Source organism: Hipposideros armiger, unplaced genomic scaffold (genome assembly GCF_001890085.2).
Source record: "Hipposideros armiger isolate ML-2016 unplaced genomic scaffold, ASM189008v1 scaffold_445, whole genome shotgun sequence".
Taxonomy (NCBI): domain Eukaryota; kingdom Metazoa; phylum Chordata; class Mammalia; order Chiroptera; family Hipposideridae; genus Hipposideros; species Hipposideros armiger.
The window spans coordinates 582568-601710 of record NW_017731795.1 but is presented as its reverse complement, the minus strand read 5'-3'; the positions used below and the strand labels follow the sequence as shown (position 1 = coordinate 601710).

Below are 19143 nucleotides of genomic sequence, written 5' to 3'. Positions count from 1 at the left end.
AAGGTTTGATACAATATTTTTATGCAGTCAACTAGCTACATGGTCATTAATTCTGATTTATCTTGAGGATTTTGCATGTGGTTAACATGAAGTTAGATACTATTTCAAAGAAGATGCATCCAGATTTTTCTTTTTTTTTCTTTCTTCTTCTGCCACAACTTTTTGGGCAGTGCCAAGCTGTTACGTACTTCCACCTTAGTCAAGAGGGAGCATTTGCCCACCCGCCATCACCCACATCTCCCTGCATACTCGTCGTGGCGTCCAGGGACTTGAGACACACAATTGAGGGTCATTGACAGGAGGAGGAGAAAGGGCTGGTTAATAGAGCCTTTGGGGCTGGAGCGGGATGAAACCTTCAGGAAGAAACGGGGGGAAGGCAGAGGACCAGGGGGTACACGTGAAAGCATTCGGTGATTGCAACAGCATGTATAAGAAAGAAATGTGCAAGTAAGCACTTGAATGTATTGCTACAGACTGAATTCGGTGTCCCCAAAATGTATATGTTGAAGCCCTCAACCCCCGTGTGACTACATTTGGAGATAGGCCCTTCAAAGTGGTGATTAGGTTAAACAAGGTCATATAAGGGTAGAACCTGATCTGATAGAACAGGTGTCCTTATCAGAGCTCTCAGTGTCCCCATCATGTGAGGACACAAAGAGATGACCGTCTGGAAGAGCGTTCTCACCAGAGGCCAGGCATGCTGGCACCCTGATCCGGGACTTCCCAGCCTGCAGAACGTGATGAATTCCGTCTCCTGTTTTAGTCACCAAGTCCGTGGTACCTGATTGTGGCAGCCTGAGTAAACTAACACGTCTGCTGTTCCACTGCCTTGATACCTGGCCTTCTTTTAGTCGACCGATGTTAATACCTGCTAGCCTCTGTTCCTTTCCTCCTGTGGTTAGATATTACTGGATTTTAGATATTCTGAAATTCACATTAAATGCTGCTTGTCAAGATGAGATGGGAAAGCAGAAATAAATTACATAAGTGAAGACATAAGACCTTTAAACTGAGTATGGCCAGGGCACCAACTTTGTTTCTGGGAGTGAGACGCAGAGGCATCAGAGGGGTTGAGATGGGCATGGCAGGATGCAACGTAGCTCTCGCGTGGATTGTGCTGGCTGCGTCCTGGGACGTGCACTCAGGGAAGGATTTCAAGCAGGGAGACTACGAGGAGGCTGTCGGCATACGGTGCGGTAGAGATGGTGGCTCAGGTCGTTGTGGTCCAGGGCTGGACGCGAGGAGTGGTCAGATCACAGGTACTTTCTGAAGGCAGAGGAGATGGACTTTGCCGACATTGCAATGCAGGCTTGAGGTTCAGCCCCACGGCATGACCGGAGTTCTCATTTATTGAGATGCCAAGATGATGAGGGGAGCAGTCCTGGAGGTGAGTGACAGTCACAGCTTGGTCGTGTTAAGTCTGACATGTCACACAGACATCTCACTGGAGAATCACTGAGGGTCAGTAGCCACATCTGGAAGTCAGGGAGGTGCTCTGGATTGGCGATATAAAACCGAGAGGCATTTATATGCTGTAGAATCCAGCAACCAGCATTCTCATACGCCCCAGGCAATCCTGTGGACACCTTTTTCCTCCATTGTAATTACTTACATCACCCTATTTCAGTCTCAGAAGTGTCCCAGCTTTGACAGCAAACTGTAATATGTCATTACCTTAGTCTCTACCCTAGTCTGATTGAAGTCATGAGATGACACGGGCGCTCCATGGGGGTAGGTGAAGGCAAACAGGAGAAAAGACCCAGGATGAGCCCTGGGGCCGCCATCATTGAGCAGTCAAGCTGTGAGAGAGAACCAGCAGAGGAGACAGAGAAAGGACCTGTGACAGGAGAGGACGGGGCCCTGGAAGCCACGGGAAGAGAGTTCCGAGAAGGTAGGATGATCAATGTAGGGACGACCCAGGCACAGTCCCTGAGCCTCTCCTCTGTCTATCTTCGTTCATGTCCCTGGGAGCTCTCCAGACTCGAGGCTTTATTTGCCACCTGTACTGCAGTGACTTGTGGGTGTGTATCTCAGGTGTCTTAATTAGCCTCCCTACTTCAGTCTGAGCCCCGCCCGTCTCCTCTCGTGACTGCAGCCATGACATTTTTCCAGTGTCACCTCCTTATCAGAGTCTCCCTTGAATACTAGCTTTCACAGGCCCCTTTGCCCATTTCACTCCCTGCTCTCTGGGGAGGGGATTGTGCGTGGAGCTGCCGTCACCCAAGTCACACTGCGTGGAAGCCAGTTGGCCCTTGCGGTGTCTGGAGCAAAAGCTGTTCTACTGGTCTTTCATGTTTTTTTTTTAACATGAATTCAAAATGTTTTCTTAAGTATTTACTCTTTCTTAAAGAAGGAAATTATAAAATGAGAAAAAAAACTAATTTCTGTTTTTCTTAATACAAATAATAGTTATAAATGCTTCCATTTTCTTCAACAGTGTTATAGAACCAAAATTTGTTTTGAGTTGTATGCTTAGATGTTGCTCTTATGATTCTTTTTAAAATTTTTTCTCTCACTGCTCTAGGAAGGAGGGAAAAGGCAGGGGATGATTTTCAAGTTGTTCTATACATTACAGAGGATGTCACTCCATGTTTGGATTTTCCTCTTCAAAAACATAGTGTATTAGTTTCCTAGGGCTGCCTAACAAGTTACCGCAGAATCCCTGGCTGAAGGCAACAGAATTTTATTCTCTCATATTCTAGGGATCAGAAGTAGGAAACCAAGGTGTCCGAAGGGCTGCGCTCCCCTCTGATGGCTCTAGGAGGGTCCGTCCTGCCTCCTCCAGCCTCAGGTGGCTCCCAGTGTTCTTGGCTCCTGGCTGTATCTCTGTGACCACTGCCTCCGTCTTCACAGGTGTCTGTATGCCTCAAACCTTCCTCTACTTTCTCTTATGAGAACACCAGTCACAGGACTGAGGGCCAAGGATCTTCCCAGATGATTTTGTCTTGTGATCTTGTCTGAATTGCATCCACAGAGACCCTATTTCAAATAAGTCATGTTCACAGGTACTGAAGGTTAGGACTTGGGCGTATATCTTTTTAGGGGCCACTTCACAACCCACTCCATGTCGTTGCCATTGGAGGTATGGTTTATCTTTTTGTGTTCATCATTATTTTGGGTTCTGGAAAGTCACGTCATTTAAAATAATTATATAAATAAAGTACTTTCAAGTTTCAAAGGAACAACTAAGACCATTCTTTAATGGTATTTTCTAGATCAGAGGCAAGAAATGGATGTTTGGGGAAAGAGAATCAGATATTCAGCCATCTACAAACTGGATGTTTCTCTTGCTGACATTAAATTGACTAGAAAACACAATTAGTGAAATATATTTTGAAGAAATACATTTCATTCAATCCATTCCCCACAGAGTGGCACAAAATAGAATCCTGATGAATTTGAAGTCACGTCAAACTTTAATGCTGGTTGTTTCAAATGATCCTTTCCCTTGAATATAGAGCAGTAGGAGTTTATGAACAAGCAGGGGACAGAGACCAGCTGAAGAGATGCCGTGTAAGGGAGGGAAATGATGTTTCATAGGTGTCTACTTGATTAAAGGTCTGGAATCTCATTATAACCAATGCAACCTCACTAATTGCCAGAGCAACCGAAACGGGTGGATTGGCTCTTACCTGCCTCATAGCTGAAGCTACGAGGAGGCAGGAGGTGTACATAAAATGGCCCCGTGCCCTGCTAGGAATCAACAGAGGCAGGACTTGAACCCAGTACATCTGTTCCATCCTGTCTCTATGCGCTCATCCACTGGCTTGAGTGTGAAGACAGTCGGCGGAGGTCAGAGAGCCGGGTGCCTGTTCTGACTGTACAGCTAACCAGAGGTCAGCCCTGAGCCCCAATCCAGATGCAGTGCTATGAGGCCAAGAGTGCCGCCTCTGGCACAAGGTGCCAGGGTTTCCACCCTGCCTCTGCTCCTTGCTAGCTGTGTGACCTTGGGACACTTACTCATGTCTTTGTGCCTCAATTTCCCCTCTCAAAAGTGGGGATGATATTAGCACCTCATCCATAGGGTTGTGTGAGGGCTAAACTGAGTGACTTATTCATCAGGCACTTGTAACTGTGCCTGGCACCTAGGATGTCCTATTGAGGACGCCCGCTCCCACCCTTGTCTTACCCTGTGCTCATTTACTTGTCAGAGTGTGAGAGTTGGCTCTTTCAGCTCTCCAATGCTACACCATCATGAGATTGCTAAATGTGGTAAAACACCCCCGCAAGGACCAGATGTCCATTAAGCCAAAATGTACCGATTTCTTTCCAATTGAAAGATTTTTAAACTGTGCATTAGCTGATGACAAAGAAATATTTAATGTTTTTAGAACTTCCTGAATCTGTACTTGTAGGCCTACCTCATTCTTTGTCCTTGAAAAACAACTATTTGTTCAACAACAACAACACAAAAATAACCTTTGCTTGGATGAAAAACCAATATTTTCTTCAGAAGCTGAAAAGCAAAAATGAGCTATAACATGTTACACAGAGAGAAAATAATCATTAATTATTAGACCTGATTATTTGAGTTTCTAATTTATTTCCAGATAGATCATATGTAATTTAATCTATGTGGCAAGACCACATTAAATAGCTTTGACTAAATCTTCCAGGGAACTTTTTAACATGTTTTGTTCTCATCATTTAATACCCACTCGCTTTTTGTAAAAATTGTTTTATCTGTTTCTGCACATTTGTTTTCTAATTACTCTCCAAAATATGTTTTTAATTTGATACTGAACATTGTTTTTCCTACCTTGGGCTTGTCTAACATTTATACCCATGAGCCTCACTGTGAAATGGGAACTTAATAAGATGTTAGTTTCATAAGAAAACATTACTACTTATTGGAAAAACACACATATAATCAGACAAAAATTTAATAAGGGCCCAAGTCACCACACATACCTAAACCCAAAGGTCTTAAGCACTAGACTTTGACCAATACATGTCACATGAGAAATAAGATTTTCATAAAGTTGTAAAATATTGCCTGCAAGATAAGTGACACCATCAGTGATTATACCAGGAGGGTATATCTCGGCTCACCCGCTAGTTCATATGAGAATGAGTGATGAATATTGATGGAGATTGTTGGTTAAGGTTTTCCGTGAACCACATTCAAAGACATTTATGACAATAGGAGAGGAGGCAGCAGAAGCAGCCAAGGTGTAAAACATGGTAAAAATTAGAAATAGAAACTCTAACTACTCCCCAGAAAACCTGTGTATTCATCCAAATTATGTTTCTCCAATGCTAAATTTTAAAATCTTAATACCCAAGAGAGCAAAACATCTTTTTAGAGAAACTATGTATTAGGATAGATTAAAAATACAAAAAAATAAATAAATAAATAACATTTTTTTTCTTCTACTGGAAAATATACACACAGGGAACTATACCATGCTGCTTCCTGTCAACCCAAAAACAATTCAGAATTTCTTAGATGGCATAGACATGAGGTTGCTCAATCATACCATTTATCTGGCCCCATAAGTGGCGGTTATTCAGAGCCCAGTTGCAATTGCAAGGAAGACAGAGCTGCTCATTTTACTGAGATGCTCGTTAAGTGGAATGTGTCCCACTGCTGCTCTGTGCATCCTCCCAGGGCATCGTGGAAATGAAGTGAAAAGCAATTTTACTGAACCGAAAGCCCAACTTTCCTTTGAGTTCATGCCTCTCAATAAAACACAAGCAAAGTTATGTTTAACAAAGGCACCTGAGTTTCCTTGGCTACCGGGAGGGACTCCTCTTCAAAGAACCGTCTTCCCTAGAACCAAAAGGACAATTTGGCACTTGGAACACAGGAGCCATGGTCAGTCATACACCTGATGTATATTTCACCTGTGTGTTCACCTGGGCACAGAGTATGCTTAAGGCTGCAGCCACATCACTGAGTTGACAGGTGTCTACGTTAACGATGGTAACAATTTAAAAATGACACTCTATGCACGGGTCAGCAAGATTTCTGTGAAGGGTCAGATAGTAAGTATTTTAGGCTTGGTGGGCCAAGAGGCAAATCAAGAATGTTATGTAGATACTCATATAACAAGAGAGGAAACAAATTTCCACATTATTATTATTAATAACATCCAAGCTTTACTAATAAAATGTTAATGGTAGTGTTTTGTAATACAGGTCTGTCAATGAGAATAGAGTAATTTGGGGGAGTTAATATTCTGCCTAATTGGGGTTCAAAGTGCAAGTTCCCTAGCATCAAATCTATTGTAAATGTTCATAGGTAAAAACCACGGGCCACACAAAAACAGGAGGTGGCTCAGGGCTGACCCTGCTCTAACATAGTGTTGATGTTATGTGCTCATAGATATGATTCTAGTATTCTTTGCTGAAATGTAACAGTAGATGCATTGCCCAGATATGTTTTAATAAGATAGACTTTGAGTCCAAGTGATTAAAATGAATTTCTATGATAGTTTTATGAGATAGATGTGTTCTGACTATCTCATAGATGGAATTCAGGAGTCCATTGCCTGATTGGACTAGTACAAGTTTGTTTTTCAACTGGGGACCACCCATGCATGAGTAGTAAAATCAATTTAGAGGGTTTTGACCAGTATTTACAAGACTGAGTAGGATAGGATAGAATAGAATAGAATAGAATAGAATAGAATAGAATAGAATAGAATAGAATAGAATAGAATAGAATAATTACAGTTCCCATAGTAAGGAAAGTTTGGTTTCCTGTTTTGGGAAAGAGGTATCAGACATGTGTGTGCATGTGTGAGTCTAAAATATACAGTACGTCCCCAACTTATGAACATTTGAGTTGTGAACTTTCATAGATACGAACGGACCTCGCATTACGAACATTCGTAGATGTGAACAAATCGCGGAAGTAGCTCATGTCTGCCGGACATTGTCACAGTTGTGCTGCTGTGTGCTCACTGTGCAGTGCGATAGTGTACAGCAGTACAGTGCTCAATCAGAGCCCAGGATGTCTGGAAGCTAGAGGAATAGCAGTGGTGATGTGGAGGGGACTGCTAGGAAGCGCAAAGCAGTAACCATGGAAACAAAAGTGAAAATAATTGAGAGATTGGACCAAGGCGAAAAGATGGTAGATGTCACTTGTTCTTATAACATGAATCGTTCAGCCATTGGCTTTATATTGTATTTTGTGTCAAAGGTGTGTAAGACTCACTTTGTCAGACTTACGAATGCATCTGGCTTACCAGCGTTCTCCCGGAATGGAACTCGTTCATAAATCAGGGACTTTCTGTATTTTTATTGTGGGTCCTGATGCAAAATATATACAATGCACTGAGAAGAATTTACGTTTCCCAAAGTAACATGTCAAAAAAAAAAAAATCACCGAGATGCTGACAGTGGAACAACATTATCAAACACTTCCAGCTATTTGATGTTAATAAATTATGTCACAGTTGATGGGTGTAAAATAATTTGAGTAAGAAGTGGTGTTTTCCATAGTAGAGGGTGAGTGATCAGATGAAGAACTGACATAATTCTTTCATGAAAATAGCCTCACATCACTATGTTTTCTGAATTCACAAATTTGAGTGGAAAAATAATCTATACTGAAGGTCCAAGATGGTGGAATAGAAGCCATTTTGCCAAATAGTTAATAAAATATTCGATTAATAATTTTAAAAACTCATAAAAAAGAAAAAATAATCTAAACTCTATTTGTCAGGAATTGGTATTTTAAAAATTATAGCTGCATATCTTTATTAGAAAATGAAAATTTTAGTTATAAAAAATACATATTTTATATTTTAGTTTGCATCCTGAAAACAGCTCAGGCATTGTGTATTACACAATCGTCTCCTTCCTAGTAAAAGTTGTTTTCTCCTTTCACTAAGCGGAATGGTCCTCTCTGAGAATGAAGTCTTTTCTCTCTATTTGGACCTCCCATTCATTTCTCATTCAGCCAGCTATTGGTACAGACATACCTGGTGATTAGAGTTGAATTTGCAGATGACATGAGATACTCAAAGGGACAACATATTCTGTACCCACACATCATGTAAGCACAGTGTTCCCTTTACATTTGAATATAAGGGCAGTGGGGCCCTTCTAAGAGTTGAAATTAGTGTCCAGATAGAAGTGAGCAATATTCTCAATATCATCTTCATGTGTCTCCGAGAGGAGCATCATATGTGTGGAGGAAGGGACAGAGGAAAATGCTGAATAAAGCAGGATTTAAAAATAAAATTAAAATCATAAAAGAAAGCTCTTTTTGCCGCTGGTGTAATTTTAGCCTTTAAAGCAAATTATCACCCAAATTGTCAAACAATTATTATTTTACATGTAACACTTTATATGTGACAAGTGGGTATTCATGATTATTGAAGCTCTCATATTAATATATTCATATGTATGTGTATAGACATACATGCATATATGTGTGTAGGCATATATGTATATGTACATATATGCAAGTATATATGTGTGTGTATGTATATAGGGAGATTAATTTTTTTTAAACTGCAGATTGTCACCCCTTAGGGAAAGGTAGTAAAATACTTTTCTTGGTCGTGAACAGTGTTTTTAAACATAACTTAATGGAATAGAACAGAGAAGAATAGAACAGAAAAGAACCTAACAAAGTGCACTGGACACCTTTTTTCCACTTAATTATGCATACATTTATGTGTGTGCTTTGGTGGGCATGAACTGAGTTGCAGTGTAAACATTTCACATTGTGGCTCATTCATTTGCTAAAACACTGAAAAATAGTGCTGAAATCATAGTGACAGCAGTGGTTAACATGTTCCTTTTATTCTCCCACATATTTTGTATTTTATTGCCAAGTGCCAATGCATAATAATTAGCAGATTACTTCCTGGAAATGCATCATACAATTTAATTTAGATAAATATTTTTATGTTTGATTCCACATGGCAATTACACAAACCAACTATTACTTGCTTAGCTTTTTCTACCTGCAGGTTATTGTAGGTTTCTTATCTGCTCTTTTTAAGCTTTCTTGTAATAATAAGGCTAAGGATTGGGTTGCAATAATCCAATAATGCCAACCAGAAAATGAAGAGACAAAGCCTAGGAGTATAATATTACACACTGGGCCCTGGGGCAGTGCCAGTATGAATCAGGAAGGGGTAGGGCGTGGGGGTTGGGAGGGAGAGGAGGCTGTTTGTGGGGGAGGGGTGAGATAGGGGTGGCATACTGATTCGGAAGCCAAAGAGCTTGCTTGGTTCTCCAAGCATAACGGGAGAAAAGAGCTTGATTGTCTCTAATACTGCTTCTAATAGCACCATGTGTTGAAGCAGAGAGCCTGTATTTTTAATGAGCATTACATAATCTATTGCCTCCCTGTTGAATAAAAATCAATGCAGCCAGAAATCTGACACTGCAAAAGCATGAGAATTCTCCCAGTCCAAATATTACAGTGGCTGGATTTTTTTTTTACTGTATTGTTTTCTTTTGAATGTCTATGAAGAATAGGCTTACTGAAATATGACAATGTGTTTGACAAGTTGCATGGTTGTTATGTACAGTATTTCACCAATGCTTATTAACCAATGCACATAAACTACGTGTAAATGCATTACTTGATGTATGGGTCTCTGGGTATATAAATCAGTAGTTGCTTGTTAGAACTTTAGAAATAATACAGAGAAAATCCTTACATGCTTGCACTTTTTGTTTGTGAGTAAAGTAAAAATAAAAACAACCCCACATTGGGGATGCCCTTCTAGTAGAAACAATTTCTAGTGAATTCCAACATTAGTGTAAAGTGAACTCGAAATTGAGGGTTTAGATACGAATTCATGTAAGTTCATCATGATGATTTTGTTTGCACTTTGCAATTCAGAAGTGGTGAAATGTAATGTTTGTGAATGTCCATGGTTCATAAATATGAACTCTTTTGAAAAATAAGTGTTACATGATTAATATTTCCACGGTTAACATATCACACAATTCAAGGTTCTGTGTTTTATCATTTTCCATCACCAGTATATTTTTTGTATTCTATGTAGTTCATAAATAGACAGCTAACTTTCTTGGTTTATGTAATGTGAATGTGAATATTGATGCTATCCTTTCTGAGGGGGAGGGCTTACTCCTGTAAAAATCATTCTGCAGGGTTCCAAAGTGCAAGTCTAGAGAGGAACTCTGGCAGCAATTGCAAAACGAGGCACCTTTTTTGTAAGTATTGACATTCATGCCACACGTATATCATGAACTTCATGTACACATAATCTTGTTGAGACCAGGCCTTGGCTTCTGTCTATGAAACTTGTAAATCTGTGTCAGTTCGTTCGGCCCTATTACAGTAAATGATGAATTGAGTATGGGTACGGACTCAGCATACTTTTTTTTAATATGCTCATGGCTCACTGTTAGGGAAATCCTATTTCAAAAGGAAAGAAATGTCCCCGTAACTGTGAACTAAAGACAAATTTGAGTAACTATTCACAGACACGTGAGCTCTACATGGTTGAAAAGTGACTCTGAAAAAAATCAAAATTGAGATGAGCCTTCAGAAAATTATATAATTTTGAGTCCATGTAGTGTAAGTAGTGTGATAATACTTTACCTGCGTTTGCTGTGTTATTTCTAAGTTGTACTTCTGATGATTTGGAAAGGAAATAGGTACCTGACTGAAATGATGCTTTAAGCTCACTCATAATTTTTTTTTTAATATGCTTTAAGTTTCTAACATGCATCTGAGAAAGGTAATCTGGAAATATTTGAGCTGGAGCAGACACATGTTCTGTGTCTCATGGAACAATCTGGATTTTCCAGAAATGACGCTGATGTCAGGCAAGTCTAAAAACCCCCGCTTCATACAGGGCCCCTGAATCACACCTTGCCTTGGGCCCTTTCACATGAGAAGAAGCAGTGTTTCTTGGGTTTCGCCATTATGGGTTTGATCCACCTGCTTCCTTTATAGTTTTCTTATTTTAAGTTTTTCTGCACAGCAGCGACATTTTCTTTCTCCCCTTGAGGCTCGCCTTCATATCCCCTGTATGATACTGTCACCTCCCGTTCAATGTTGCAAGTTCAGAGGAAGCAGAAGTGCTTGGTTAGAATGTTAACACCAAAAGCATTCACGAACCCTTTTTTGCGAAGTCATCTTAATAGTTAACTGCCCATGCAAACTATAATGAGCTACTAGAGCTGAAGATTTTCCTCTAAGTCAGACAGTTTGGTTATTATTAAGACAAATTGGTAATATTTGTGCCATGTGTGGGGCCCTGTTAAATCACACAGTAGGTATTTGCCATTTCAGTGCCCGACTCGTAGGATGGCTTCCTGGCTTGTTAATTGGCCTCCCACAAGCGTGCTGTGGAGGAGGAACCAAGTTGTTTAGGTCCTTCAAGTGAATAAAAATCACTTCAAGTTCTCGTTTATCTGGGTCCCAGTTAATAACCGATGACATCTAGTTGTGGCTGGATTTGAGGCACTCAAATGGCCATCCCCTGGGCATCCAGATTCAAAATAAACTGTAGAGATGTTTTCACACCTTGGACTAGACATTTGCAGACTAATGAGGCCAAGCCCAGCTCCACGTAGCACAATTGACAAATCAGCCATCGCCCAGCCTTCGGTAATCATGGAGGGTGAGCCCTCTGCTGCTCATGCTCGCAGTGGACACTAGTGGTTTGGGAGAGCCCACCAGGTCCCCTCCTGGAGAGGCACGCATCAAAAGTAGGCTTCAGATAAGCTCTGTGCACTTGTGGCAGTTCATGAGTAGAAGGCATTTGTCTGCCCTTATGCTGTTCCCTGGAAAAGTTCCACATGGAAAGCCAACCCGTAATGGCAACTTCTTTATTAAAATATGTGCAGTGGAAATTATGCTAATTAAACTGCAGTGTAATTATAGACCAGAAAGAGTCTTCACACTCTGAATTAAATTGTTGTAGATAAATGTGCATTAACTTAATAGTGTACAGCTAATTATGAAAGGCAGAGAGGGAGAGAGGTAATCAGTGACGCGATGTTTTAGAGGTGCCACTGTCCCAGGCGAACTCTCCCATTAAAACCCAGGTAACCCTGTGATGAGAATTCTCCTAGCGTTTGTCTCCGATTTTCAATACTACAATTACAATAACCACCGGTGACTAATTAACCCATTTAACTCTATTTATCGGAGGCATTTACTACGGCAGAGAGTGAGATGTGGTGACACGCTGCAGCTTTATGTGCTCTAGTTGTGGAGTTAATTCTTTATTCTTTATTTAGGCTTTTGTATGCATTTATGATAATTATGAAAATGAGGCAAGGATCCGTCATCCCAGAGTGATTTTGCCATGCGAAACTACAGCTATGTGCTGGGAAATAAATTCTTTTTACTTAGAATTTTAAGAAGCTCAAGTGGTAGCCATATGCCTGTTGTTCCAAAGCTATCAATTCAAAGGGTCTGAGAGAGCTCGTCGTCATGCTGTGGTTACATGAAGAAAAGGTGAGTTATTTAACCCTTTCAGCGAAAGAGTTCTCAAACCTACCAGTCGGTGGGTTTCCTGTGTTCCCTGAGCAAAGTCACCTGAACCCCGTAATGAGAAGTGCCTTTTTTTAAACATGGAGAATTCATACAGCCATGCTCCCTAGTTTTTTAACTAATTTCAGAGAATGTAATGTCTGCTTGGTTTTAGCATAATGCTTGGCACCCTGCAAGCATTCAATATATGTTGACAACTTTAAGCATTATTATTATTTTCTCAAATCTAGCTTCGTTGTTAGAAAAATTAGTTGTAGAGAGGACATTGGATTAGATACTATTAAGCCCTCAAATTAATCACAATTAAAATACATTTCTTTCAACATATTTTCTAAAGTACAGGCTTTGTGTATCATTTAAGCAGATGCTGCTTCTAAGAAACTCTATCATGGCACCTTTCCAAATGCATTAGTTTCCTAGAGCAGCCATTAAAGGTGACCGCCAACTTGGGTGACTTAAAGAATAGAAATGTATCATCTCTGAGTCCTGGAGGCTAGAAGTCCGAGATCAAGTTGCCAGCAGAGCGACGCATTCTCTGCGGCTCCAGGAGAAAATCCTCTCTGCCCTTTACAGCTTCTGCTGGCTGCATTCCTTGGCTTGTAGGCGCCGTCATCCCAGTCCCTCCCTCTGTGATTACATAGCATCTCCCTGTGCCTGTCTTCACATGGTCTTCTCTCTGTGTCTCTGTGTACAAATTCCTCTCTTGTTATAAGGATACCAGACACCCTAATTCAGTATGACCTCATGACTGTATCACACCTGCAATGACCCTATATCCAAATAAGGTCACACTCACAGGTTCAGCAAATCTTATCAACGAATATATTTTGGGGGACCAGTTCAACCCATACTATCAAGTATCCTTTAGAAAATTGATAATTCTCCTTTTATTTTTGTAACATATATTAGGTCAAAACAACAGATTGAAACAAACAAATATTTCAGTCGGTCAGTCATTTTGATGACTAGAACTGAGAATAAAGACTGACGAAAATACTGTTAACAACACATTTTTTACAAGAACATGTATGTTTAGTTGATGCAAAGGTAAACATGAGATTTCACATGACATGCCACCAGCGGGAACGTGATTTCAGACGCATGGATGGAAAGACCCTGTCCAGGGCAGGGGGACCATGTTCACTCTCCCTGAGCTGGTCACACCACACCTGGGATCCTGGAATGCTGTGTCCAGCTGTTGGCAGTTCTCAAAGAGGCACGTGCACAAACTGGAGTGTGATCAAAGGAGGGCGAAATACTCAAAATCAAGCCAGATGAGGTATTGGATGAGAGTAGATATGAAGCCTGTAGAGTGGGTGTGGGAACGCAGAGGCACAGAATAGTTATAAAGGGCTGAGTTCAAAATTCATATTGGAATACACAAAGAAGTACTTTAAAAGTGACCGATGATGGCACCATCGATAACAATGTTCACATGGCCATTTATTCTCTGTCTTAAAATTCTCTTGTTTTCTTGTCCATTCTGTCTTTCTCTCTTCTCTTTCACCACCTGCCTCTTCCTTCACACACACAGTGCACATACCCTCACTCTTGTCATAGCTCCTGTATAGATTTGCATCTTGTTTTTGTTTTTTAATTCATTGGATATCCTTTCATGAACATTTTTCTGTGTTTTCACATATATTGCTTAATATATGTGACTTTAAATATTCTACACTCTGAATATAGCATTCTTGAACCATTTATCATGATTGCTGTATTTTAAATACTAAATGGACCATTCTAGAAAAGAGATCTTAGATATCTTGAGAGGCTTCAGAATTCAGGGACAGAGTCAAATGGGTTGAGACATAGACATGGGGTCAGTGGAAAAAGAAGTTCAGGGCGGAGTCTGTCCTCAATTGGAAACGCGCCAGCTGGAAGAGGTGTTCTCTTGTCATTCACACACACTGAAAATGACTCGACAGCGTGAGGTCACCCAGCAGGTGAAGGCTGGGCTATGTGGGCATCAAGGTTTCTTTCACCTCTGAAATGTTATTTCTGTAAGAGCCATCGGCAAGTCCTTCTGGGACATGGCAGGCCAGATGGGAATAAATTAAGTGACTGACAGGAAAGTCTTATTTCAAGGAACAGTTTTTTAAAAACCTATGTTAGTGGAGGGAGTTGGAGGGATCAAGAGAATCAGCCACTGAATGTACAATATGCCTACAAAGCTCTTGACATCTTTCATACATGTCCTATGATTTAAATAACGAGCACATGGGATCCGCTTTCACACACCTTCATGTCTTGGTTAACTTAGACCTTTGCATAAGGTTTTTTTTTTTACTTAAAATAGTTAATCGAACATTGCTGGTGTGTGTAGTCACTGAGTTGTTTTATGGCATAGAATCTTACCAATTCAACTTCAAGCTGACTTTTAGGAAAAAAAATGGGGAGCCCATTCACGTGCAGGTAGAGCTACAAAATGCATTAGATGTCATACTTGCCCTCTCTTTCCCGTTTACCAACACTAGTGGTAGGTTGGAAAGACCAAAGCCCGCAGGAAGTTCCCACACCTCCCTTCCCCTCCTCAGGGTGGGTGCAGCCCCAGAGGGTTCGCCCTTGACGCACCTCATCCTCCAGAGCTGGAAGAGCAAACGGCCCTTGGTTTGTTCAGCGGGATCCTGAGACGCTGCTTTAATATCTGAGACAGAGTCCAAGTGAAAATGCTAAGTGACTGTGTCCTTGGGAGCGTTAACTGCCTTTCCAGCTGGGGGATTTTTATAACTGGGTGTTTGTCAGTCTCCGTTGCAAGCCGTTCCAGAGGACACTGGGTAACTTGCCAGATCCAAGCACGGTGTCAGCATGCAACAAACAACAAATAAAGTATTCTGTCAGCAGGTCCTGGAGGAAGGAACCCCTCCAGGCTCAAGCCCACCTCCCTGTCTTCCTTTGGGGCAACACCGAGAGACTCAGCCTGGATCAATAAAAGGCCAGAAGGAAGACACGCCTGGGGCCCTATGTCTCATGCTTAATGGCTCATTTGGCCTCCATATTTAGACCTTGAATTTTAATTTTTTATTTTTTATTAGAGGGAAGGCAATGACCCTACATCCCTTCTGGGCCAAGGTGAAGTGTAAGTACATACATGTACATGCGTGACTGTGGCATGTATCATGTTACAAATGTCAGCTCCCAGCATGCACCAACTCGCATAGGGAGCCTGACCCCTCCATCCAAGATGTGTGGGCCGATGTCAGTTACAGTCTTTGGAGTCCTGCTCGTGGGCTAGCTGTAATGAGAGAGATGGCAGAAATAATTTAATAACCTTCATATGGATTAATTATTTACCCACTAGTGCATCTATTATACTTCCCAGTAACACTAAATGTAATGTTACTTCCTAATGGCTGCCGGTAACGTTACTACCTTTATTTGTCACCTTTCTTTTGTTCAGATCATTGACTCTCCTCTTTTTACACATTAAAATTCCAAATTACATGACATTGAAAATTATTTTCATACTACAAAAAAATTGTTTTATATTCTCACTGGAGTGTTCACTTGAGACCTTGCGTTTGTAAGCTCCCTTAGTGTGTAAATTAGATCCATTAGAAGAAGTAACAGTTTTACAATGTGTGTCATTATTTTATGCATTGCAGTGATAATTTGTTACTTAATAGCATGTTACAGGCCAGACCTTCCAAAGAGGTCTCAGCACCAGGAAGTATCATTCTGTACTCTTTTTTTTATAATTATTTTTTATTATGAAATACACATTTTTAGAATTAGTTTCAGCTGTACAACACAGTGCAGTAGTTATACTTTTTACCCCTCGAAGTGACAACCCCCCTCCCCAATCCGCCGCCCCATTTCCCCCCAATATCATACATATCTATTACAATTCCCTTGACTCAACTCCCACACTATACTCCACGTCCCATGACTATATATATATATATATATATATATATATATATTCACTTATAGTTGACATACAATATTGTACAACATCCGCTTCAGGTGTACACTGCAGTGATCAAGCCTCTTCCCCATCCATGATGCAAGACCTGCATGAGTGAGGGTATGTCTGTTTAAAACACATTTGTGTCCCTACTCTGTTTCTTTCTTCTCATTGTCATCTCCATTTTCTACCCCTCACTACTCGCTGTGGCACTCAGAGCTTTATACACGAACGCATCACTCAAGGAAGGGCCATCTCAGCTTGTGATGAAACAGCCTGATGTCGCCAAGTGCCATAGAGAGAGCCATGGACGAGTGGGAGAAGTTAGGAAGCATTTAAAACGTCTCCATTTCAGGACAGTTTCCAGGTGGCTTAAAAGAGTGTGTGTTTTTTTATTCTTTTATGAGAGGGTCAGTCAGGTGAGGCCACATGAGGAGACAGAGGAGAAACCCACAATTCTTAGGGACGAGAGGCCTAGCGCGCCGTGTGGGGCTCCACAGCAGACCCCAGAGTGGTCAGGAGGAAGACAGGAGGGAAGCGCTTAGGACACAGCCTCTGTTGGGGTTTCTGTGGGAGACGCAAAGCAGGACAGGGTGCAGTTTAGGACTGTCCCATTTGAATAATTTCAGTGGGCTATGTAGTGTAGATATGGCCCCGAGTTGCCTGGCACCTGGCCCTGGGATGATTAATGCAGAGGAATATTAGCATTCTTGGGTGTAGGGGTGAATAGAGGAGGCGCGGCCCTGGATTTGGTAGTTGTCACATCAGTGTCATTCTCCTTCTTGGGCCCTTTGCTGTGCCCCAGATTTGGCCAGCCGCTAGGAAGGGCAGTCTGTCCGCAGCCTCAAAAGTTTTCTAAGATGTCAAAGAATCATAATATACAGAAAATGAAAAATCTATTCAGTACAGTGTGTTTGCCCCTTTTAAAATATTAGTGAAAAGGCATCGGAGCTCTCCTCCTCTGTCAGCCCATAGTCTTGACACAGATGAGCTAGATCCATTCAGCCTGTCTTTTGGGGTTCTCCACAACAGTGGTTCTTTCCAGACCTTTTATTCCTGTCCAGTGGGAAAGAATTTAACAAAACAGGCACTGTTTGTACACATCACATTCTCTTTTAAACAGTTTCAAAATTCTTGTTGTGTGGGTCTGTTCATTAGGTAGTGTGAAGAGTATCCTTGGTTGCGACTATCAACGTCAGAACCACTCAGACCTGCAGAGAATTTTTATAGGAGCTTATTTGAGCCAAACTGAGGGCATGCCCAGGGAGCAAAACCTTAAATGCTCTGGCAGATGACAGTTTTGCCAGTTCTTTTTATACATTTGTAATTACGGGGGGAGCATAAGGACAGTTACCTGAAGGTGGGAGAAAGCACAGCAGAGGAAATCTCTATGATTGGATTACAGAACCACCGTTAACAAGATTATGTGCTCCCGTGAGGGTTACACCTCCCAGGGGTCTGCAAAAGAAGATTACTCCTGGTGTTCCAAAGGTGTGTGAACCTAGAGGCACAACAACAACATGCAGGGCTGGCTTCAGGCAAAGATCAACCTTCTGTAGGCCTGGGGTGACCACCCACTGTGACCTGCCCAGTTAGGGATTTATGACCAGACCACCCTGTGAGGGTACTTGCAGTTGGACTTATTACAGTGCTTCTATTTCATTCACAAAACAAATAAACAAATGTAAAACCCTTAAGAACAATGTAACCAAAGCTATTCCTACATGCTGAAATTCGCTATTCCCATATGACAAACCACCTCAAAATTTAGTGGCTTATAAATAATGTATCGTAACTCTTGGTTCTTTTTTACACCGGGCTTAGCTGGGAAATTCTCACTTGGGTATTATGGGAGAGGAAAAATTTTCCTCTACCCTCTAGGTTTTCTCAGCTGGTCTAATAATTAAATCTACCTATGGCAAATGAACAAGAGGAAATAATCAAATTTAATGATATATGTACATACGGGAAGCTCACATGTACGGGAAAGTTATAGACCCCCACATGCATGAGAGGTTCAGTGACAGAAAGGTAAATGAGGCATGTGTGACATCCTGAGCTAGGGAACATGGTAAGAGGTCTGATGCTTCACAGGGAGGAGAGTGATTTGCAGATTAGTAAAAATAGCAGGTGTTCAGTAATTAAATGTTTGCCCTGCCATACAGATAGGTCATAAAAAGTTATCACTGGTGATAATTCTTATTAGGAGTGAGACCTCTAATTTAAATTCTTTTAAGTAGTTAAGGGAGGGACAGAAGTTTCTCCTGAGCCCACAGGGTCTACATGTTGCTCAAAATAATCCACATGCCAAAGTAGCACATATTGGGGAGGCCTGTTCTGAACCCCTTCAGTGTCCTCATGAGGAGGTGGTGAGAGGTCAGTGGGACTGCAGTCAGGTAATGGTCTTACAGGGCTGGATGGTGTGGAGGAGTAAAAATAATGTCCCCTCTCCCTTTCTGAGTTTTTGGCTGACACACACCCTCGCCATAATAAAAGACAGGTTAACAAGAGAAAAATAAACAAGATTATCAACATGTATACTACCTCATATATACATCAGAGACACCCGGAAAAGGACTGACTCCCTGAGATGGCCCAGTCCACCACTTAAATACCATCTTCAGCTCAAGATAAAAAGATGGTAGGGGTGGTGTGAGGGGAGAGGGTGGCCAGTTATGGGAAGGGAGCAGGAAAAGCATGGTGAACCAGAGTAAGGCTTCTTATGCAGATTTTAGTCCATACCTTCTCCATAGATGCGTTTCTAGTAATTTACAGCGTGGATATAAGAAAT

The 19143-nt window shown here is 41.3% G+C and overlaps 1 protein-coding gene across 7 annotated transcripts in view; it reads left to right on the top strand.

The window, feature by feature from the left end:
• Window positions 1–19143, top strand: part of CTNND2 (catenin delta 2) — an 848542-nt gene that overhangs the window by 560856 nt on the left and 268543 nt on the right. For 4 of the 7 annotated variants that reach the window (XM_019665518.1, XM_019665517.1, XM_019665520.1 and 1 more), the window contains one exon: window positions 10087–10149. The exons of the other annotated variants lie outside the window; for them this stretch is intronic. In XM_019665518.1, the coding sequence (XP_019521063.1) occupies window positions 10087–10149 (63 nt within the window). The remainder of the gene's footprint in view (window positions 1–10086; window positions 10150–19143) is intronic. 7 annotated transcript variants of the gene reach the window in all.